A 25438-nucleotide genomic window follows, 5' to 3' on the forward strand; every position below is an offset into this window, starting at 1 on the left:
GAGTACTTGGCATGAAGGGAGTACTTTTTTACAGTAATTGTCCCCAAATAACTGTCCCCAATTACAGTACAGTAATTGTGCTGTCCCAAGCAGCACACATTCTGTAATATTTTGATTTTCACTTAAGCACAGCGTCAAGTTCACACTGCCTGTGAACTAGGACACAAGCTGCCTGGTGTCAGAGTCTCACCTCGAAACATCTCCCCACTTGAACTCCCCCCACTGTCTGAAATTCCACCCCTAAAGATAAGAGCTTTCTTAGAAGCTGAGGTGAAAACTAGATGTGCTGAGAGAACAGATGATCTGTTTAGCTGGTTTTATTCTTTCAAATCTTAAGAAATTTAGTCATCAGGTTAGTCAAGTACCCAGCAAATCCATGAGGAAACGGGAGACTCTGATGAGAAAAAAGTGAGGGCAATGCCTGGAACAGGGGGTGCCTTCTGGAGGGCTGCGGCCTATGGAGTATGCTGAATATGCCTCTGTGTTTGCTCTCATTGATATCCAGCGACGTGATGAAGGCTGAACATGTCGACTGACCCCAGTTCACAGATGGTGAGAACTGAGGCTCCTGCTGGTGAGTGGCAGAGGCAGGACGAGTGGCCAGGTTTTTAATTTCCCAGCTAGAGCACAGCAAGATGAATGGTCTAGTTTGCTTCAGCCTGGGAACTGCTGGCAATCTCAGCAATCAGGCCTGGGAGAGCTGTGAAATGGTCTGTGTCCACCTGACATGGGGGCGTAGGGGTGGGGGGGAAATGTCCCTTCCTGGCTGCACAAACCTGCTCTCCATCTGAGAGGGTACAGGAATGACCAGGTTATACCCCAACATGGGTGAGGGGCCTGTGTGGTACACTAAGCCGCCAAACTGACCGGTTTTACGAAGGACCAGCAGGGGGGTAACAAGTTAAAACACAGGGATTTAAAATACCCTTCTGTTCCCCCTAAAGCATTTTGTAACTGTCCACCCCTGCCAGCCTGGCGAGTATTCCCATAGCAGATCTTGTTATTTTAAAACCTGTCAGGCACATTTCCCCAATTCACCAAGGGACTTCCAAACCCCAGTGAAAGGGATCCTTCTGTAATGAGAGAGAATTTTAGAAATCCCATGTCGGTATATTGGTATGAGACCCAAATGTAGTACATAAAAACAGAAAATCACTCACTCAGGTTTCTTCATTTTATCAACATGGCAACACCTTGTCTATCGGTTTTGCAGCTTATCAGAGGTCAGATGAGTTTAGAACTCAGCTCTCTGACTGCCTGGGTTAATGTTTTCACTAAGATAAAGACGTAGTATTTATTAAGAGTTTACTGTAGGCCAGACATTGTGCTAAGCATTTTACATCATGTCATTTAATGTAACGAAGTTCTGAGGTAGGTACGTATCCCCATTTCACAGATGGAGAAACTGAAGCTCACAGTTCTTTGCCCAAGGTCACAGAGGAAGCAAGCGGTGGAGGCTAGATTCAAATTCAGGTGTGCTGACTCCAAGCCTGCTCATATGACTCAACACAAATCAAGACCCTCAAGTATAGTTAATCAGGAATTCCAAAACCAAACAAGAGGTCCGCACACCCTCTTGTGCGAGAACACCCACCCTGTACTCGGGGCAAGGTGCCTCCTCGGACAATTACCATGATTATCTGTTATAATCACCATTCGGATAAGGAAACAGAACCCCAGCACCCCAGGAGTCTCCTTCCTGCCCTACTTTCAGTCATTCATCCACTTACCCCCAAGGATAACCACTGTACTGACCCCAAACATAACAGATTCATTTTAATCTGTTTTTGAACCTTATATACATATCTACCGTATCATACATATGAGTTTATGTTAGCTTCGTTGGCTCAACATTATATTTGGGAGGTGCTGGTGGGTGTAGTTGTAGCTCGTTCACTCTCTGCTGTGTAGTATTCCGCTGTATCAAGACACCACAATTTATTTACTCGATTTATTCTTCACACATTTATTTACTGTGAATAAACACTTGAGCTGTTTCCAATTTAGGGCTCTTAAGAAGAGTGCTGCTTTGAACATGTGTGCACATTTCAAAATGATTTTAAATGCCTAACATAAAGACCTTCCCAGCATTTTTTGGCGGGCAAGTAGTTTAACCTCCATGTTACATACTAGAAGATGAGGGATTTAATCAATACCACAGAACTTTGAGTGGCAGAGCTGGGTCTCAAACTCAGACCTTCAGGCTCCCCGACCACTGCTCCTTCCTTCCTTCCACCACAGCACTGAAAAGGGAAGGAGGAGGGGAGGGTGCAGACTAAAGTCAGAGGTCAGCCGACCAGAGCCAGCCAGCAAGCCAGGCCAATCCACAGAGATAGGGGCTCAGAGAGAACCGTCCTCAGAGCACACCAAATCCCTCACATCACGGTTTCCTCTCTCAGGCTGTCCGAGAATGGCGCTGCGGTGGGAGCCCAGCAGAAACAGGGGAGGTTTGTAACAATTACGACTCTCATCTAAAAAGTACAAAACAAACGTTTTTCTCCTTGAGGAAAAACAAGGAGATAATCACTTCAAATTCCTAAGATTGGGCAAACTTATGTCAGACAATACCAAAAGCTGGTGGGGATACAGACAAATCACAGAGCTGACAGGAATGTTGAAGTCAGAACCACCATTTTCAAGTACATTCTGGTACATTAACTAAAACCCTTCCATCTAGCAATTCCTCTTCTAGGTAAATACTCAAAAGAAATGATCACACACAGGGGATGTGTACACAGGCAGTCCCTGAAGCATCATCTACAAAAGTATAAAACTAGAAACCTCAATGACCCTGAGTAGGAAGGGGTTAAATAAACTCTGGCATACGTAACTATTTAAAAAAAAAAAGTTACACCTACAAGGGGGGATGGGCGTGCCCAAAACCCCACAATACACCAGCTGAAGAATCAACGAGATCCACCTACAGGTTTCAACCGGGATGAAGACGAACATAATGCTAAACAACAAGCAGCAAGTTCCAAAAGAGTAAGTATATGATACTATTTATACATATTTTTAAAACACATAAAATACTCTATCATTTACCAATATAAATGTTAATAACACTCGAAAATACTATATGGAGAGGAGGGATAAATTGGGAGACTGGGACTGACATATACATACTACTTTATATAAAACAGATAACTAATAAGGACCTACTGTATAGCACAGGGAACTCTACTCAATACTCTGTAATGGTCTATATGGGGAAAGAATCTAAAAAAGAGTGGATATATGTATAACTGAGTCACTTTACTGTACAGCAGAAACTAACACAACATTGTAAATCAACTATACTCCAGTAAAAATTTTTTTTAAATACTATACATTATTTCTCAACATATATGCATGTATTGGGGAAAGCATAAAGGGAAAGAAAGGAAAAGCAATTCAGGGGGTTTGTACCTCATCCTAGTGTTTTGTTTCCCTTAAAAAAAAATCTGAAGGAAATATGGCAAAATGTTAACATTTTTTAAGTGTAGGTGGGGACTAGATGCATACATGTTTGCTCTATATAATCCTGTGTACTTTTCTATATATTTAAAATATTCCAGAATTTTAAAAATAAAAGACTAAAGTCACTACAATATTTTTTACCTATCAGATTAGCAATAATTTAAAATTTGATAATACTGATAAGATTGTAAAGAAACTGGTGTGCATAACCAGTTGGTGGGAGATTACAAACTGGGACAAGCTCTTTGAAAGGTGATTTGGCATCATCTATCAGAAATTTAAATATGCATACCCTTTTCCCAAGCAAATCCCGCCTCCAGGAACTTATCGCATGAATTTATTCATACACAAGAGCAAATTAATCTTCAGGAAGGTTTACTTTGCTTTAGCACTTGGTAAGAGTGAAAAAATCGGTGAATCATAATTTTCTGTAGGAAAATGTTTAAAGTCCAGTACACCCATACAATGGAATAATGGCCACTGTCAAAATGAGGTAGAGCCACATATCTATGCTGACATGAAATGAGGGCCAAGGTATCTTTAATGAAAAAAGCAAGCTGCATATGATACCAACTGTATAAAAAGATATTTTCTATTAGACATATAAGAAATGTGCAGTTTGGATACGCACAGAAAATATCTGAAAAGTTATAAAAGAGTTTGTTAAAAATAGGTATATCTGCAAGGGAGGTGGGGCTACCAGTGGGAGGGAGGCTTTTCCCCTTAGTATTCTTTTGTATGGATTTTACCACAATCATATGTCACTTTTATATTGGGGGGGGTGTGTGTACAAAAACTACAGATTCTAAACTTAGAGCCACTGAATTGGAATGCTGTAAAGCTGGGTCCAATAAATCTGTTTTTTTTTTTTGGTTTTTTTTTTTTTTTTTTGCAGTAAGCGGGCCTCTCACTGTTGTGGCCTCTCCCGTTGCAGAGCATAGGCTCCGGATGCGCAGGCTCAGCGGCCATGGCTCACGGGCCCAGCCGCTCCACGGCATGTGGGATCTTCCCGGACCGGGGCACGAACCCGCGTCCCCTGCATCGGCAGGCGGACTCTCAACCACTGTGCCACCAGGGAAGCCCAAATCTGTACTTTTAACAAGTCACCCAGTGACTCCCAGGCAGCTGAGCTGGCCACTGCTCCAGGTGAGACCTGGGCCAGGTGACACATGGAGGGGAGGAAAGGATCTCATTGACAGGTCTCTCTCAAGTTCTCAGAAATAAGCTTGCCCCCAGAATGAACCATGTATTCAATGGCAAAGAGATATAAACTTATCTAAAGGACACAGAATGGCCACCAAAGCCAGTGGGACTGGCCAGTAAGACATTATGAACATCCCTTAAGGAATCAGTGGCCCTAATAAAACAAGCACTGCCCAGGCAAGAGGATGCTCCCATCTAACAACTGAGCCTGTCCTTTCTTCTTTGTGCCAGGAATACCCACAACCAAGAGCACCAGGCAGAATGAGACCCAGGTTTCCTTTTTACTCTCCAGAAGGGAGGCATTCGATAAACAGTCGTTGAATGAACAAGTCAATCTATCTTAGCCTGAGGCCTTTCTAACTCCAGTGCTCTGCTCCAACGCTCAATAAACAAGGTCTAAGCTAGACAGAGCAGCTTTGATAGCTGTTGGCTTCGTTTTCAATAAATAACTGGCACCTGGCATTGAGCATCGTTTACTGCTATCTGATTCAGACCACCCGGCTTTGAGAGATATCCATCCACTGGTGGGTACCTGAGCAGGACTCTGGTGAAGTCACTAAGGTGGAGAGTGCTGTCATGCCCTGCAGCCCACATGGGGAGCCCCTCCTGGGTGACTACTGGCCAGCTGGCCTTCCTCAGGCAGCTCCTTTTAGCTCAATACTTGGGCTCGCCAAGTGCACAGCTAGACTGCCTACAGCTAGTCTACAGCTAGTAATCGAGCTGCGTGGGCCAATTCTGTGGCCACCAGCCATATGCAGCTACTAGCACCTGAAATGTGGTTAGTCTGAACTGAAATGTTCAGTAAACGTAAAACACATACTGGATTTTTTTTTAAGTTTATTTTTGGCTGCGTTGGGTCTTTGTTGCTGCGGGTGGGCTTTCTCTAGATGTGGTGAGCAGGGGCTACTCTTTGCTGCAGTGCGTGGGCTTCTCATTGTGGTGGCTTCTCTTGTGGAGCAGGGGCTCTAGGCGCATGGCCTACAGTAGTTGTGGCACGCGGGCTCAGTAGTTGTGGCTCACGGATCCTAGAGCACAGGCTCAGTAGTTGTGGCGCACGGGCTTAGTTGCTCTGCGGCATGTGGGATCTTCCCGGGCCAGGGCTTGAACCTGTGTCCCCTGCATTGGCAGGCGGATTCTTAACCACTGTACTACCAGGGAAGTCCCACATACTGGATTTTAAAGGCTTAATACAAGAAAAAGAATATATAATAGCTTATTAAATAGTAATTTCTATGCTGATTACATGCTGAAATAATAGTATTTTGGATATTTTGAGTTAACAAAATTTATTAAAAGAAATTTCAGGGACTTCCCTGGTGGTCCAGTAGTAAAGAATCCACCTGCCAATGCAGGGGACGTGGGTTTGTTCCCTGGTTGGGGAACTAAGATCCCACATGCTGCGGGGCAACTAAGCCCACACGCCACAACTAGAGAGCCCATGTACTGCAACCACTGAGCCTGCGAGCTCCAGAGCCCACACACCACAACTAAAGAGAAGCCTGTGTGCCACAACGAAGATCCTGCGTGCTGCAACTAAGACCCAACTCAGCCAAATAAATAAATATTAAAAAAAAAAAAAGAAAGAAGTTTCACCTGTTTCTTTTTACGTTTTAAAATGTGGCTACAAGAAAAAGTTACAGGCTGACTCACATTATATTTCTAACGGATAATGCAGCACATATGACTAAGAAACTGCCACTTGACACATTATGTCTTCACAGCCTGGCTAAGAACTGACCTCTCACAGGGTCAGAGATCACCTTAGTCTACATGGCCCTGACCTGCTGTCTGAAACCCAACTCTGTACTCCCTTGGGAACACTGTCAGATGTCCCAGGAGTTCCATATACCATCTAATGCCTATGTATTTTAACAGAGAAGTTCAAGCCAAAATATATACAGTGATGTTACAATTTCAGGTAAAATGAAGCTGGGAAGCTTGTTGAATTTACTGGAAACTCATTAATTATTCTGAAACTCCCAAGAAACATGTAATTTTTCAATTTCTGTAAGTTTTAAAATAAGACGTGAACATGTGATTTTATGGTAACCCTTACTACCACCACTGTAGTTTCTATGTAAAATAAACAGTGTTGTTAGAAAATATCTTCGGTTGCAATTATGACAAAATTGGACCCAGAAGGAGAATCCCACATCACCTCTTAGTTCTTCTGTTCTGTTAGCAGGGATGGGATGACTGCACCCATGCTGTTCTGAGCACTAGTTCTCCTGCTGGCTTCTAACAGAGCTCCCTTTCCTTGAGTGTTCCCACTCCATACCAAGAGTACCAAGACCTTCAGAGGCTAAGTGACTTTGTCAAGGTTAACTTGAGCAGCAAGAGGTGGAGGTAAGAGTAAGAGTCAGGTATTTCTACTTCCTCCAAGAAGGCTACAACTCCACAAGGCAATTCCTGAGGATCACTTGTCATTTTCAATTTTGAGGGACTCAACTGGACCAGACCAACCTAACACCCGCTTTCTGTGTCAGCCCTTCATGATACAGATACAACCCAGAACCAAAATGCTTACTTGGGGAACTGGCCGAGACCCGCTTCCTGGTCAGGCTCTCCTGGCTGGCCTTGTCTGAAGCTGAAGAGCCCCTCGTCTGGACATGCCTCTTTCCTGAGTTCTCCTCTGGCTCTGGTGACTTCTCCATTCCGTGGAAATACTTCATGTGATAGTGCAACAGTTTGGCTTTGCGGAAAAATTTTAAACAATCCACAACCTTGCACCTAAACTTGTGATCTAGGTCGACAGCTGGTGCTTTAGATGTCACAAAATCATCTGTTTTCTTACAAGTATTTGTTACTGAAAAAAAAAAAAAAAGATCCCTCATGCTTATTCGAACTATTACAATACATGCATTAACACAACACATGGCAACAGAGAGTGAGAGAGCAGCATGCATATGTAGACGGAGACATCAATGACTACTGCTGTTTGAAAGAATGGTGTAACTTCAGGGTAAATAACAGAGACTCAACTGTGATTCATCTTTTGAAAGAAGAGATCAACTTTTTTTTTTTCTTTTTTAAAGCAGCCACACAAGTTCTCAGGGTTTCAGAAGAACAAGGGAAAATCCTAAAAAAAAAAAAAAAATCAGGGATCCAACCTAGCACTTGTTATTCATAGGTTGGACCAGATTCAGACTTTCTACCATCCCGATACCTTTGTGTAGACAAGACTAGAGAATATTCTGGTGGGATCTCTTTATGAAACTGAAAGGATCTTACAATGGTTTTTGCACAAGGAAAGTAACTATTACAAAGCTTTTAGTATTGCGCTTTTGAGATTTCACTACCGTGTACTCTGATCAAGAGGATTCAGAAAAGAGGAGGAAAAAAAGACAACCAACTGAATGGAGCTGGAAGGCATGTGGAAAACTTGGAGAACTCGATGATCAAATTCAAAGAGAGAAAAAGAAGTCTGACACCCTCTCCCCAAACCAAATAAACTGAAGGCAATGGTCTGTCATGAATCAATGACAAAAAGTAATGCTGTCACAAGGAATTCATGAGTGTTAGAAACTCCGTTTATTGAAGACTCCCTTCACAATGCCCTCACCCTAATGAGAGCAATCACCATAAACTCAAATCACTCCCACTCTACAGATTAAGTCACCCAGGAATATCCTGAATGGACAGAACTTTCTTGAGTGAATCAAATTCTTCCTAAATGCAATGACACAATTTCCATTAGAAGTGAATAGCATGCTGAACTTTTGGTAAATATTATGATTACTTTTTCAAGTCTATTCCATAATCAGAAGGAATAAAAAAAAATTATTAAGCTCAATCTGAATCATCCTCTACCTTTCAAAATCAGCACTAGGGTATGATTATAAAACTGGTAGGCTTGGGACTGGTGGCACAGTGATTAAGAATCCGCCTACCAATGCAGAGGACATGGGTTCCAGCCCTGGTCCGGGAAGATCCCACATACCGCAGAGCAACTAAGTCTGTGCGCCACAACTACTGAGCCTGCGCTCTAGAGACCATGAGCCACAACTACTGAGCCCCGCACACCTATAGCCCGTGCTCCGCAACAGGAGAAGCCACTGCAATGAGAAGCCTACACACCACAACGAAGAGTAGCCCCCACTCGCTGCAGTGAGAGAAAACCTGCATGCAGCAATGAAGATCCAACGCAGCCATACATACATACATACATACATACATACATACATAAAACTGGTAGGCTTGATGATCTGATGGATTCTGTTACATAGGCATTTAAACAAGTAACAAATTATATACACATACACATCCCAAAGCATAATGCCTTAAATCACTTTCTATCCATGTCAAGAGACATAACAAAGAGGTTCAAATCAGATACAGTTAAGAAAAAGTAACATGAAATGAAATGGAATACATACTTCTCACACAAACAGTTGTACAGGAAAAACAAAAAAGTCAGTGAAGAAATTCAAAATTCAAACCTCCAATACATCCTAAAATTCTTTCTTAAAATACAAACAGTTTCTGTGGAATTTCCTCCCCTTCGGCCTATTAAGTTGAACCATACAAATTTGCCGTTTTTGTAGATTAGATATTGGCCATTTCATATTGGCCATTTCATATAATAGTTCCCTTTCCATCTGACACTGTTTCAAAAAAATCACTGCAGAAAACTCCACTTACCACTGTGTGAAGAAAGCTAAGGTCCGAGGAGGTCAGAGAGCATCAACGCTGCCTACTATCACCTGAGGACCTCAGCAGTCAAGTTCAGCTACAGTAAACTCAGCCATCCTTTGGCTTGTGTTTGAAGCCCTGTTTGTGATCAACTTATTTATAATAGAAAAGAAGAATGCCAAAATACAAATACTTTTGAATTTAAAAAAAAAAGTTAAAAATAATGAGAACTTTGAACCAATTCCATGAAGAATTGCCACTCTTTCTATTCAAAACCTTTGCAGCCTTGTGTACACACACAGGCCATTTGCATAAGGCAAAGACAGGATGGTGGTTAAAAGTGTGGGCTCTGCAGCTGGACAGCCTGGTTCAAATCCTGCCTCCTCTAATTACTCCTCCTGCCTCCTCAGTTTCCTCATGTGCAGAGTGGAGATAGTAATAACAGTAACTACTTCACTGAGGTGTAAGAATTAAATGAATTACGTGCAAAGATTCTAGAAAAACATCTGGCACATAATAAGTGTTCCATAAATATCAGCTCTTATTACTATATAGTTATCATTTTGTTCAATATCCTGGGATAAACTAGAATGGAAAAGAATATTTAGGCGTCGGGAAGCACCGGGAAAAAGGCCTGTGGGCCAACGGGGGACTCCTATCTTCATGGAGTTAAAGTCTTCCCGTCTGAGGAGCAGGCACCCAATCCCGCGCAGGCCCAGCACGTGGACGCTGTAACTGCGCATTTCGGCTTCCCTCCTGCACCCGAGGAGCCCCTGGCCCTGGAAGGGGCCGGGGCGGGCACACTTGCCGACTCCGGGTGTCATCTCTGCCCCAGAGGGCTCCACGGGGCCCCCAGGAGAGGGCGCCCGGCTCAGCCTGTCGAGTGCTGGGCAGGCTTCTTAGAGAAGAAACCTTTGAGCTGAGGCCTGAGGGATGAGTAGTAGTTCTTATGCCCCAGGGAGTGACGTGGGGTGGGAGAACCTAAGTCTCGGATTTTAGGAGCTTTGTACGCCACCACACTGAGCTCAGAGGAGTTTGCATCTGCCCTATTTTTGTAGTGACCCTATTGTTAATGGGCTGGAGACTTTAAAGACGTTTCAAGTGTATCTAGGATGCTGACAAGACAATGAAGACATCTGGATTTGAGAGTGTGGCCCCGCGTGTGTAGCAGTCACCTTGACCAGGTGTGTAGGGGGCGGGGATAGGGGGATGACCCTGTGGCCACCATCCTGGCAGGAAGGGTGGGGTCCTGGAGGCTGAGATATCTTGCCTGGCTGGAGAGGAATATCCTGGTAGGAAGCGAATCCCCAGGGTTTGAGATGGGAAGAGAGAGGGCAGAGTCAAGGACAACATTGTAGTGCCAAGATTAGGTGCCTGGGCTGTAGCTTGAGGGGTTCTGTCAATGAGACTTAGCCTGAGACTACATTGGGTCTTTGTTTTCAGATAATAGTTTTCCTTTTAATAAAGACCGGTAGAAGTTTAAAAAAAGAATATTTAGAAAAGAATGTATATATATTATTTCAAAAATAATCTTGATAAACAGGCTTATGTCATTTATGGAATGTGGCAAGAGACAGATACTGGGTTGGCCAAAAGTTTCGTTCGGTTTTTTCTATAAGATGGCTCTAGTTGCACTTGTCTTTAACTTCATACGAAACAATTTTGCTAGATTGTATGTGACAGCTGTCATATCAGCATGCATTAAACAAAAAACCTTATCAAAACCGATGAATTTTTGTGTAGCCATTTCTAATACTGAAGATGGAAAAAAAAGCAACATTTTCAGCTTATTATGCTTTATTATTTCAAGAAGGGTAAAAACTCAACTAAAACGCAAAAGAAGATTTGTACAGTGTATGGAGAAGGTGTTGTGACTGATCGAACGTGTCAAAAGTGGTTTGCACGGGGCTTCCCTGGTGGCGCAGTGGTTGAGAGTCCACCTGCCAATGCAGGGGACACGGGTTCGTGTCCCAGTCCGGGAAGATCCCACATGCTGTGGAGTGGCTAGGACCATGAGCCATGGCCGCTGAGCCTGCGCGTCCGGAGTCTGTGCTCCTCAACGGGAGAGGCCACAACAGTGAGAGGCCCGCATACCGCAAAAAAAAAAAAGTGGTTTGCGAAGTTTCATGCTAGAGATTTCTCGCTAGATGATGCTCCACGGTAAGGCAAACCAGTTGAAATGAGGTTGACAATGATCAAATCTAGACATTAATTGAGAACAATCAACGTTATACCATGAGGGAGATAGCCGAGATACTCAAAAGATCCAAATCAAGTGCTGGAAATCATGTGCACCAGTTTGGTTATGTTCATCGCTTTGATGTTTGGGTTCCACATAAGTTAAAAAATACCTTCTTGACAGTATTTCTGCATGCGATTCTCTACTTAAATATAATGGAAACGTTCCGTTTTTAAAACAAATTGTGACGGGCAATGAAAAGTGGATACCGTACAACAGCAGCCCCCAACCTTTTTGGCACCAGGGACTGGTTTCCTGGAAGACAATTTTTCCACAGACCTGGGGTGGGGGTGGGGGGTGATGGTTCAGGCAGTAATGGGGGCAGCAGATAAAGCTTTGCTCGCTTGCCCGCCACTCGCCTCCTGATGTGTGGTCCAGTTCCTAACAGGCCTCAGACCAGTACCAGTCTGCGGCCCGGGAATTGGGGGCCCCTACTATACAATAATGGGGAACAGAAGAGACCATGGAGCAAGCAAAATGAACCACCACCAACCACACCAAAGGCCGGTCTTCATCCAAAGAAGGTGATGTGTATATGGTGGGATTGGAAAGGAGTTCTCTATTATGAGTTCCTGCTGGAAAACCAAACGATTAACTACAACAAGTACTGCCCCCAATTAGACAAACTGAAAGCAGCACTCGACGAAAAGTGTCCAGAATTAGTCAACAAAAAATGCATAATCTTCCATCAGGATAATGCAAGATCACCTGTTTCTTTGATGACCAGGCAGAAACTTACAGCTTGGCTGGGAAGTTCTGATTCATCCACCATATTCATCAGACACTGCACCTTCGGATTTCCATTATGGTCTTTACAAAATTCTCTTAATGGAAAAATTCCCTGGAAGACTGTAAAAGGCACCTGGAACAGTTCTTTGCTCAAAAAGATAAAAAGTTTGGGGAAGATGGAATTATGAAGTTGCCTGAAAAATGGCAGAAGATAGTGGAACATAAGGGTGAGTATGTTGTTCAATAAAGTTCTTGGTGAAAATGAAAAATGTGTCTTTTATTTTTGCTTAAAAACGAAAGGCACTTTTTGGCCAACCCAATATTATAATTATCAACCAGAGTGAAACATTCCTTTGACCAGCCCTCATAAGCTCTGGCTGGGAGACACATCACTCTGTAAGCATTCAGTTTTGTCTACATCCTACTAGAAATGTGAAATCCAAAACCAACCACAAGATTCCTGGCATGGCCATTCAGTGGGATTATTACCCCCACCTTTCAGGACATCTTACTTTCACTAATTCAGCCTCCCCAAAATTTTTTAAAATATTATATTACATGGTGCTGGACAGTACACCAAGCTTGATCCACCAAAATCCTGAACTTTGTCCCGTTTGTCTTTTTAAAACACAAGTGCATTTCCATTTCCCCCAAAAGTTTTATCAGATTATACGCTGGAAGTTACATTTAACCCTAATAAACTCCATCTTATTATTTTAGTCCAAGAATTTTATAACTCGTTTCTGTAATCCTATGTATTCTTAGGTCTTTATCCAAGCTGTTGATAAAGATCCAGTAGGACAGAGCTGAGGACAGCCTTCAGAACAAGCTTCAGGCTGACACCAATCAATTAATGTACACTCTGGGTAGAGTTACCTGAACCAACTGAACTGCACCTGTGCAGATTACCAATGCACTCATATATCTATTTCCTCCTTGTCCATAGATAGATTTTAAAAGTGATATGGTCAAACTATCTGCTGAAATAAAGATATACCTAGTCTGACAGTGTTATACTAGACCCCCAAAATTCATATGGTGAAACCTAATTCCCAATGTGATGGTATTTGGAGGCGGAGCTTTTGGGAAGTGATTAGGTCATAAAGGCAGTGCTCTCATGAATAAGACTAGCGCCCTTATAAAAGAGACCTCAGAATTCTCCCTTGCCTGTTCCTCCATGTGAGGTTACTGTGAGAATATAGCTGTTTATGAACTAGGAAGCTGGCCCTCACCAGACACTGAATCTGCTGACACCTTGATCTTGAACTTCCCAGACTCCAGAACTATGAGAAATACATTTCTGTTGTTTATAAGCCACCCAGTCTATGGTATTCTGTTACAGCAGCCCAAATGGATTAAGACAGATAGTCTACCAATCCAGTAAGCCTCTCAAAAGGAAATACGTTTAGTTTCGCAGGATAAAAACTCTTCACCCCCAAAAGCAAAACCCTTGATTCCTCACAGGTAAGCAGAAAGTGGAAACAGCTGGTCCTCCAAAGGTAAACAAGCTTGGCACTCAGGTGGCCACCTGCCTCAGAGGTGGTACTAGGATCAAAGAGGCTCAGGTAAACAGATAAACTCTCCAAGAGAAAAGACACTACCTGGTGTCACTGTCATGAAGCCCCTGGCCAAACCAAGAGCTCTTTTCAAGATGGCAACGTTAATAAGACAAAATGAGTTGCTGGTTTTTGTCTGAAGGAATAAGAAAGGCTTGAGAATTACGAATCTTCAACCACGGAAGTTCAGGAAGTAATAAGATTCCCCCCATAAACTCAACTCAGTGAAGTATATATATAACTCATTGATATGCAAGCCCTGCTGATTATAAGCTGGTAAATATAACCTACCTTGCAATGTGGAGAAAACACAATCAACACAAGCATCAGGGTGAGACAAGCAGCAAAGAGGGTATAAATTAATTGTGGATAATAGCCTGTGACAAAATCTGATAAATTACACAATTAACTGTAACTTCAGGGACTTCCATGGTGGTCCAGTGGTAAACAGTCCATCTTCCAGTGCAGGGAGCACTGGTTCAATCCCTGGTCAGGGAACTAAGATCCCACATGCCACAGGGCAATTAAGCTTGCGCACCTCAACGAGAGAGACCGTGTGCCGCAAACTACAGAGCCCACGTGCCCTGGAGCCTGCACGCTGCAACTAGAGAGAAGCCTGCGCGCTGCAACAAAGACCTGGCACAGCCAAAAAATAAGGAAAATAAATAAATAACGTAAATATTTAAAAAAGAAAATAAAACTGTAACTTCAGACTCACAAATGAAGAAGTAGATCAAACACCCCAAGACTTAAGTAACTGCTCCTTTTTTCATGAAGGTCTTGCAAGCTGAACCCAACAAATTCTTTAGAGATATGAAAAATTGCATTTTCCAGACTTCACAATTTTATCCTAATTTTCCCATATGGCAGCCAAATAAGCCCTCTGTATGCACAATGAAAACTGCCAGTTCAGCCAGTGCAGGCCTCTGGCACACCTCTCCCACATGCAAACCAAGCCCTGTTCAGCCTTCAAAGGCCACCTACTTGTACGATGCTTTTTCCTTGGTCTCTGAGAAAAAAACATTCTATCCTGCCTTCTCTGAATTCCCATAAGTACTCCATGGAAAATAAATCTTGTAGTATCTGTCCCTTTCTATTCGTACTACAGTTAGTTCTGTTCATTCCTTATACTTAAACATTGAAATGAGGAATGTGCTCCATTCTTTACTCCTACAGTACTCATCTCAGTGTACTACTACTTCAAACAAGAGAGTTAGCCTCTCCAAGACAGTTTCCTTATCATTAAATGGGAATAAAAATACTTATTTCACAAGGCTCCCACATGATTCCACGAGGTATTAGAAGAGAAAGCCTAATACTAACTGCAATAGGTTACTTGAACATTAGCCGTCATCTGGGTTGGCACTGACCTCACAGTTGTTTGCTTCCAACAAAGTTATGCATAATCCCAGCCAGGGATCCATGTACCAGGGCACGACCTGACAAAATTTAACGTCTAATTGCGCCACTTTATTAATCAAGCACTGAGGTGTTAGCGGTAATTAATAAAAGCACAACAGGAACAGCAAAATGATGCAACCAGTAAAAATGTTTTACTTTTTTTTTTTTTTTTTTTTTTGGCGGTACGCGGGCCTCTCACTGTTGTGGCCCCTCCCGTTGCGGAGCACAGGCTCCGGACGCGCAGGCTCAGCGGCCATGGCTCACGGGCCCAGCCACTCCACGGCATGTGGGATCTTCCCAGACCGGGGCACAAACCCGTGTCCCCTGCATCGGCAGGCGGACTCTCAACCACTGCGCCACCAGGGAAACCCTGTTTTAAATTTTAAAAGGAAGAATTTTAAAACAGAATATGCATAGCATAACTATGCTAAAGAAAACCCTCAAAACAAAGTTTCAGCAAAACAAAATTATATATAAGAATAACATATAAAATAGTGTATTTTTTGTTTAGAATAGTAAGAATATAAACAATGGTACCCATTTTGCATTTGAGATTCCAAGGTAAAAAAAATTGATTTTTTTTCCTATTCTTCCATGTTATAATATCCATATTATTTCACAGTAGAAAGAATACAATTATGTTATATATTATATTACACTCCTCCCCAGAATGGTGTTCCTGTGACAAAAGAAATATGGTGATGGAAGCACGGTCAAGCAACCAGGAGAAATGGTTGCCAAAAGGGCCTGCTGGGCCACAGTCTACAAAAATCGCAAGTCTCACACGCAGTGTCTATTTCCCAATGGGAGGACAGTTCATTGGAACATACATCACTGATGGCACCAGCTAAATGACATCATCCACTCTAGGGATACTATGGTCCTTTGTCAACATGAGAGCAGTTACTAGGGGACAAAGGGCAGGAAATATGTAAATAAAATCCTCCAGGGAGTGGGATTTCCCTGGTGGTCCAGTGGTTAAGACTCAGTGCTCCCAATGCAGGGAGCCCGGATTCAATCCCTGGTCAGGGAACTAGATCTCACAGGCCACAACCAAAGATCCCGCGTGCCACAACTAAAGACCCAGCACAGCCAAATAAATTAAAAAAAAAAAAAAAAAAAATCCTCCAGGGAGCCTGGTTCAAAAGCCAGGGGTAATCAAATTATCCTTGGGATAGAGGGTAAACTACTGACACCAATTTATTTTTGTTTTAGAAAGTAGTATGGAAATCAGTATTTGCAAGTAGTTATGGGTATTACCATTTAAATGCTGTGCTCTTCCTCATGTTGAGGATTTTTGTATGGAAGAATTGAGGCAAAGCATAGAGTTCTATCCTAGGCTCCCAGGCTCAAAATCCCAAGTCACCCTCTGCTCTTGCCTCTCCCAAATTACTACTATACCTTGGTATATGAGGGGTAAAATGGTCCACAGAATTTGCATTTGCTTTTAATAATGGCATAACTCTAAGGAATGTTCTCTTTTTCTTTTTTTTTGGGGGGGAAGGGTAGAAACAGACTATAAAATGTCTCTTAATAATCCTGCCTCCTGGTATTCATGCCCATGTGTAATCCCCTCTCCTTGAGTGTAGGCAGAACCTATAACTTGCCTCTAATAGAACAGGCAAAGGTGACAGCATGTCACTTTCATAATTATGTTATGTAAGATTGTAACACCCATCTTACTAGCAGGCACTCTCCCTTGCGGGCTAGATGCAACAAGCTGCTATGTTGTGACCTACTCTATGGAGAAGCCCATGTGGCAAGGAACTGAGAGTGCCCACTAAAAAACTGTAGCTCTCGGGACTTCCCTGGTGGTGCAGTGGTTAAGAATCCGCCTGCCAATGCAGGAAACACGGGTTCGAGCCCTGGTCCAGGAAGATCCCACATGCCATGGAACAACTAAGCCCGTGTACCACAACTACTGAGCCCGTGCTCTAGAGCCCGCGAGCTGCAACTACTGAAGCCCGCACACCTAGAGCCCGTGCTCCGCAACAAGAGAAGCCACCCCAAAGAGGAGCCCAGGCACCGCAAGGAAGAGTAGCCCCCGCTCACTGCAACTAGAGAAAGCCTGCACGCAGCAACGAAGACCCAACATAGCCATAAATAAACAAAAAGAAAAGAAAGAAAGAAGAGAGGGAGGGAGGGAGGGAGGAAGAAGAGTATTTAAAAAAATAATAAAACTGTACCTCTCAGTCTGACAGCCTGCAAGGAACTGAATGCTGCCAACAGCCATGTGAGCCTGGAAGCAGACCCTTCCCCAGGAGATTTTTCAGATGAGAACACAGCCCTGGCCAGCCCCTTGATTTCAGCCTTGCAGAGAACCCTGTTAAGCTGTGCCTAGACTCCTCAACCCCCAGAAACTGTGAGAAAATAAATATGTTGTTTTAAGCTACTATGTTTGTAGTAATATTGTCACACAGCAATAGATAACACAGAGTAGGATCAGAAGCTCTCTCGTTTTCTATTTGCTGGGGCAATGCTTTATACTTTCCCTTTTATGATAAGCATATATCACCTTTATAATAAAAAACGTTTTTAAACTATGTTTTCTGAAACTTGGCTTAGAAATAATGCCCTACATAACCCCCCCCTTTTATTAAATTTATTTATTTTTGGCTGTGTTGGGTCTTCATTGCTGCACGTGGGCTTTCTCTAGTTGCAGCAAGCGGGGTCTATTCTTTGTTGTGGCACACGGGCTTCTCATTGCGGTGGCTTCTCTTGTTGTGGAGCACGGGCTCTAGGCATGCGGGCTTCAGTAGTTGTTTTGTATACCCACTGCCAGTACCTCAAAACCTCACAGCTGAATTGACTATGATGATGGTATTCACTCTGGCTGGCAATACTCAGTTTGGAATTCTAAGCCCATGTCAATCTAAGCACCATCTTGCTTTCCAAACTCATCTCCCATTAATTAATCCACAATGAGCCCTCAGCAGCTACCCCAGCCAATTGCTGGCCCCAGCATCTGCTTTATGCTCTCATAGCTTGCACCACTGCTCAGGCTGTGCCCGCTCCCTGCCATTCCTCACTGCCTCAGCCAAGTCTTTACTTCCACTCAGAACCAGCTCACTCCGAATGCAGGAAGGCATCCAGATGGCCCTGGCTCTCAGGGACCACGTGCTATCAACTCCTGGCACAAATGACTATCTACTGCACCCCACCTTTAGCACTGCGGATCTGCTCCTGGATCTGCTGTTTGTCACTTCTCCAGACAAAGAATAAGGATCATCGTCTCGTGTTTCCTCAGCAGTGACCCCTAATACAGTTGGTATTCTTGTCAACAAAGACACCACATGACCCCAGTACTTTAATACTTTTTGACACGTACTTGAAATTCTATAACGAATAAAACTTTTTTCAGGTCTGTGAAGGAATAACTTTCTCAGCTGCAAAGCAACAAAAAGCAACCAAAGAGAAATGTAAACATATTTAAATATTCACAGTTAGTCCAGTCAAATGTTTAGAATAAAAAAATAACAAAATGGGGCTTCCCTGGTGGCGCAGTGGTTGAGAGTCCGCCTGCCGATGCAGGGGACACGGATTTGTGCCCCGGTCCAGGAAGATCCCACATGCCGCGGAGCGGCTAGGCCCGTGAGCCATGGCCGCTGAGCCTGAGCGTCCAGAGCCTGTGCTCCGCAACGGGAGAGGCCTCAACAGTGAGAGGCCCGCGTACCGCAAAATAAAATAAAATAAAATAAAATAACAAAATGTCCATAAACAGAGGAACAGTTAAATAATTTATGGGAAGTCTGCACTATGTAATCCTAATTATTCATTTAAAAGAATGAAGTAGCTCTGTACTTACTGATACCGATATGGATAATCTCAAGATACACTGTTAAATGAAAACAGGAAGTTGCCCAGTACATACTGTATGATCCCATGCATGGTTACAGAGGGGGAAAAAGTTATTATGAAAATGCATAGAGGGACTTCCCTGGTGGCACAGTGGATAAGAATCCACCTGCCAATGCAGGGGACGTGGGTTCGAGCCCTGGTCCGGGAAGATTCCACATGGCGCACAGCAACTAAGCATGGAATCTGGTTGAACATATACAGGAATTTTTTCTATTATTTTTGCAATTTTTTAATAAGTCTTAAATTATTTCAAAATAAAAACGTCTTTAAAATACATCTAAAAAATACTTTCAGATCACAGAATAGCTAAGTGTGAGGAAAGCAACCCTGCCAAGGCTATCCACACTCAGCCCTCACAAAAATCACTGAGCATTTATTCCACAAGATGGCAGAGCTGCCTCAAATGCCAAAGCTGCTCCATATGTAGCTAACGCCCCTCTTCTGCTCTAGACTGGATAGTGTTGCCTTCCCAGCTCTTCCTCCTGCTGCCCAAGAGCCTCCTTCACACTAATCTCTCAGATCAGGACTCCACCCCAAGTTAGAAATTCCAAGACTGGCACCAGCTCAGGACAGCAACCTCTAAACAGTGACTAAAACAGCAGCATCCTGGCCTCCAGGGGCCTCGCTGGATGTTTCTGAGGATGATCCCGCCCTCCTTCCTGCTTACTTACATAACACATTCCTGGTGAATGAGTTCTCAACAACCCCCCCCACCCCCCGCTCCCAGCAATCTTTCTGGATGTCCTGTACTCACCACTAAGCCCATGTTCCAAAAGAAACACCAGGAAAACCATTCAATTTCCAGATCAACACTTCCTCCCCACCTCAAATTAAAGAATTCCAAAGGCACCACCCTGCCTGGAGTACTGACATCACTTGTACCACACACTGCTCTTCTTAGTAGACCACCCTACTAAGCCTCTTACTCAGAGGATACACACTGCTTTAACAAGTGCCCTCGAGAGCAGCGCGCGTTCTGTGTCACATACTGCGCAACCTCTCTAAAGGCAGGGACTGTGTCCACATCACTCGGTTTATATAGCACCCAGCATCTCATCACATGGCATTAGGTACTCAGTCAGAAGATGGGAGTCAGAAGGACCCAGCTATTAGGAAATGCGCTACTCTAACTCTGGCTAAGTTACCCCTTCTTGCCAAGTACTAGGCTCTTCTATAAAACAGGGAGAATTAATAGTGAAAAATTAGAAATACCTTAAATGTCTTTCAGCAGTGGATAGTTAAATAAATTATGGAATACCCACCCAACAAAATAAGTCATGTGTAATCGTGAAAGAACTATGAACTGACATGGAAAAATACTATAAATTAAAATGACAAGCCATTGACTAATATAAGAATATGATTCTATTATTGTGTTGTTTTTTTTTTTTAAGAAGATGTTCGGGGTAGGAGTTTATTAATTAATTTATTTTTGCTGTGTTGGGTCTTCGTTTCTGTGCGAGGGCTTTCTCTAGTTGTGGCAAGCTGGGGCCACACTTCATCGCAGTGTGTGGGCCTCTCACTATCGCGGCCTCTCTTGTTGCGGAGCACAGGCTCCAGACGCGCAGGCTCAGCAGTTGTGGCTCACGGGTCTAGTTGCTCCGCGGCATGTGGGATCTTCCCAGACCAGGGCTCGAACCCGTGTCCCCTGCATTAGCAGGCAGATTCTCAACCACTGCGCCACGAGGGAAGCCCCCTATTATTGTGTTTTTAAAAAGCTACATGGGGGGCTTCCCTGGGGCACAGTGGTTAAGAATCCCCCTGCCAATGCAGGGGACATGGGTTCGAGCCCTGGTCTGGGAAGATCCCACATGCCGCAGAGCAACTAAGCCCGTACGCCACAGCTACTGAGCCTGTACTCTAGAGCCCGTGAGCCACAACTACTGAGCCCGCACGCCACAACTACTGAAGCCCGTGTGCCCTAGGGCTCATGTGCCATAACTACTGAGCTTGCGTGCTGCAACTACTGAAGCCCACGCGCCTAGAGCCCGTGCTCCACAACAAGAGAAGCCACCGCAATGAGAAGCCTGCCCACTGCAACGAAGAGTAGCCCCTGCTCGCCACAAGTAGAGAAAGCCTACACACAGCAACGAAGACCCAACGCAGCCAAAAATAAAATAAATTTAAAAAAAATAAATTTATTTTTAAAAAAAAGCTACATGGGTACATGTATGTTTGCATATGCACAGAACCATGTGTGGAAGGATGGAAGACCACACATCAAACTGTTCCATGGTTCCTTCAAGAGTGAGAAGAGTAAGGGAGGACTTTTCACCTTTTTTTTTCCTTTTACTTAGTTTTAATTTTTCCTAGCATATATTGGTTTTGAAATATGCAGGGGGAAAAAAACCCAGCAAAATGACTCTTCATATAATAATTTTTTTTAAATAAATTTATTTATTTATTTATTTTTGGCTGTGTTGGGTCTTCGTTGCTGTGCACGGGCTTTCTCTAGTTGCGGTGAGTGGGGGCTACTCTTCGTTGTGGTGCGCGGGCTTCTCATTGTCGTGGCTTCTCTTGTTGCGGAGCACAGGCTCTGGGCGCGAGGGCTTCAGTAATTGTGGCATGTGGGCTCGGTAGTTGTGGCCCACGGGCTCTAGAGCACAGGCTCAGTAGTTGTGGTGCACAGGCTTAGTTGCTCCACAGCATGTGGGATCTTCCCAGGCCAGGGTTCGAACTCATGTCCCCTGCATTGACAGGTGGATTCTTAACCACTGCACCACCAGGGAAGCCTTAATAATTTTTTTTTTTTTTTTTTTTTTTACGGTACGCAGGCCTCTCACTGCTGTGGTCTCTCCTGCTGCGGAGCACAGGCTCCGGACGAGCAGGCTCAGCGGCCACGGCCCGCGGGCCCAGCTGCTCCGCGGCACGTGGGATCCTCCCGGACCGGGGCACGAACCCACGTCCCCTGCATAGGCAGGCGGACTCTCAACCACTGTGCCACCAGGGAAGCCCCCTAATAATTTTTAAATAAGGGTCCTAACTGCCTTTACATCAGAGTAGTTGTGAAAATTCATCAAGAAGTAGTACTTATGAAGAATTAGTATTCCTTAGTGTTCTAATTGTGAAAAATTAAATTTTAAAAAGCATCATTAAATAAAACCTTTCATTGTTGTCTCCTTATGACTCAATAGTGATGACCATACTAAGTGCACACAGTCTGTAATGATCTTAAGTTGCTGCCATGTTGTTTTTCAATGAAGAATACTAATGATTAACTGATGTGATTTAACTTTTAATATCTTAGAAAATATTAAAATACCTGTCCACCTTTATTTTCCAAATAGATTCTTTATCTGATCATGTATGTTGGAAAAGAATCACTGCATCAAAAACTAGGACATACTTGAAATTTTGTTTGGAAAAAGTTGTCAAAATTATGGCAGATCTAGAAATGCTTAAGCTGGACAATGATCAATCAATAATGCTATTCACCACTAGTCGACTGGAAGTATCCAGAACAATCCATTCATTCATTCATTCATTCATTTATGGCTGTGTTAGGTCTTCGTTGCTGTGTGCAGGCTTTCTCCAGTTGTGATGAGCAGGGGCTACTTTTTGTTGCTGTGGGCAGGCTTCTCATTGTCGTGGCTTCTCTTGTTGCGGAGCACGGGCTCTAGGCGTGCAGGCTTCAGTATTTGTGGTACTTGGGCTCCGTAGTTGTGGCTCGTGGGCTCTAGAAGCGCAGGCTCAGTAGTTGTGGCACACGGGCTTAGTTGCTCCGTGGCATGTGGGATCTTCCCAGACCAGGGCTCGAACCCGTGTCTCCTGAGTTGGCAGGTGGATTCTTAACCACTGCACCACCAGAGAAGCCCCAGAACGATCCATTCTTGTAAGTGTCTCTCTGAGGTCAAGGAGATAACTTATTCATCTTTCTTTGTTTTCATTAATGCTTCCAGCTTTCCTCTCACCCCCCTCCAAAGTTTTGGTACCTAAGAAATGCTCAAGCAATTGCTGAATGAATGATCTGATGATAAATGTTATCCACTAACTGACTGATGAAATAAGTTTTCCAATGGATCCATTTTGCTCTGGCTGGGAATAAAAGGTATTCAATAAAAGTGTGCTGAGGGATGTCCCTGGTGGTCCAGTGGTTAAGACTCTGCGCTTCCAATGCAAGGGGCGCATGTTCAGTCCCTGGTCGGGGAACTAAGATCCTACATGCCACAACAGCACGGCCAAGAAAATATTAAAAAAATAATAATAATAAGCATGCTAAATGAAAGCCCAGAGGTGAGAGTGTACCTGCTGTGCTTACAGGATAGCAAGGAGGCCTGTGGCTGGAGCAGAGGCAGCAGGAAGGAGAGAGACTGAGGAAAGATGAAACTGCAGAGGTTACAGGTGGCCAGAAGAAGCAGGGCCACTGCGGGCCAGAGTAAGGACCTGAGGCACTCACTCATGACCAAATACCAACAGTTCTGGGTGGTGGGAAACATGAATGTTAGTTTCATTGTTCTTGTACTTTTCTAGATTTCTCTACAAATTTATGAATATAAAAAAGCAACTTACGAAAAAAGAAAGTGCTGAATGAAGACAAGATCACTTCCATAAATGAGGTAAAAGGTGCCAATGAAATCCCTGGTGGAGTTTGAATAAGGTCCTGATTTTGATAATTGTGGTAACATAAGAGAATGCCCTCATTTTTTAGGAAATATACATCAAAATATTCAGGGGTAAAAGTCTGCAACTTATTGTCAAACAATTCATTAAAAAATACTTTAAAATGCCTTAAGGCCACAGAACAGCTAAGTAGGAGGAAAGCAACCTTACCAACAGAGATCCAAGTGATCATTTGATGGCTATTTCCCTATCCTGCAAACGAAGCATTTCCAATAGCTCCATAAACAGAAAAGCAACTCAAAGCAACTGACCTCAGTTTGGCAGAAATTTACCTGCTCAGCCTTAACCCACTTCAGGAAGCCTGCAATTAAGTCAGAAAGCACACTTAATAGTCTCAGAAAACACCCTATGATTATGCTGTTGATACTGCTCTGCCTCCATCTCCAAATACCTAAGTGATACTCATCCTTCAAGGCCCTGTGCAAGTTCGATATTCTTCCACCCCTGCCCCCAAACCACCAACCTATATATCACCTCTCTCCATAGTCAGATCCAAAGAGCATTTAATGAACACTAAGACCAAGAGTGCCCCATTCGCTGACAGCAGAGCTCCAAGGCATATAGTAAGGGCTCAACAAGCTAATCCTGAGTTCAACTTCCATGTGTCAGGCACACATTATCACTGTCAGTTATCTCTCCCATAGTTTTAAGTATTTCTCATGACACCACCTTAACTGTCTCTCTTGTAATGCAGGTACCTGCAGTCTTACTCTGGACAGAAAGACCTACAAGGACATTGACCAGATGTCTCATTCATTTCTCTAACCCCCAGAACAATGAATTCTCAGCCAATGTTCAACCACTATATGTCTGATGACAGACCACAGACACTCCCAACTCCCCAAACTACAATGGCTATAGGTCAATGACTCTCCTACCCAAGAAAACATGGAAGAACACAAGTGTCTGAAACCTAAACTATCGTAAGCATTACACTAAACCGGACCATGTTAATTTAAGAATAAATCATTTGCAAGAACTATTATAGGCATTACACTGAAACTAACCTGGTTAATTTACAAGTAAATCATCTATAAACATTTAATAATTGTGACAAATAACTTCCTATTCATTTTATAACTAACAACATAACAATGGGACGCTACACCTCGTGGTAGTACCCCATTTCTAACAGGTATTTAGTTAAAAAAAAAAAATTAGCTGAATAAGCCTGTACTTCTATTGGGTCTTCTCTCTTGTTCATTCTATGGTTCATGTAGAATATTCACAAATGACACAGCTTAGAAGAGAGTCTGCCACTTAGTAGGTACTTGTTAAATATTCCCTGACTGAAATGAATGAATGGACGGCAGCCCATTTTCCAACAGCCCTGGTTATCTGTGAATGACCAAATAGTCTGGGCCCAGATTTAGAGACTAATCTGAGATTGCAACTTCTAAAGACATCTATTCTAATTTCTGTTTTACAGAATACACAAATGCTTACCCAAGTAGAACAATTTCAACTGCATTCCCCTCTGGCATTAAGTCATGAAAGCAAATAGCTTAGCGCCTACTCCAGAAGAGAACAGCAATGGGATCCATGCTGCTTTTACTCCTCATAGCTCAAGATCCAGGTAATTGGACCATTACCATTACTATACACTCTCTTGGAAAATGGGCAAGTGCTTCAGTTAGTTGCAGTGGTTTCAAAATTATTCCCCAGAAAATCCTACGTGCAACATAAAGAAGCAAGACAACAAAAAATCTTCCTATCATCTTTCCCAAGACTCACCTGTACC

At 43.3% G+C, this 25438-nt stretch overlaps 1 protein-coding gene across 5 annotated transcripts in view; it reads right to left on the minus strand.

Annotated features, from left to right (window-relative positions):
• PHF20 (PHD finger protein 20) overlaps positions 1-25438 on the minus strand; it is a 134798-nt gene that overhangs the window by 36378 nt on the left and 72982 nt on the right. For all 5 annotated transcript variants that reach the window (XM_027078414.1, XM_027078415.1, XM_027078416.1 and 2 more), the window contains one exon: positions 7190-7468. In XM_027078414.1, coding sequence (XP_026934215.1) covers positions 7190-7468 — 279 coding nt within the window. The remainder of the gene's footprint in view (positions 1-7189; positions 7469-25438) is intronic.

This window comes from Aethalodelphis obliquidens, unplaced genomic scaffold, assembly GCF_003676395.1.
Source record: "Aethalodelphis obliquidens isolate GAN/ISIS:26980383/991018 unplaced genomic scaffold, ASM367639v1 scaffold42, whole genome shotgun sequence".
Classification (NCBI taxonomy): Eukaryota; Metazoa; Chordata; class Mammalia; order Artiodactyla; family Delphinidae; genus Aethalodelphis; species Aethalodelphis obliquidens.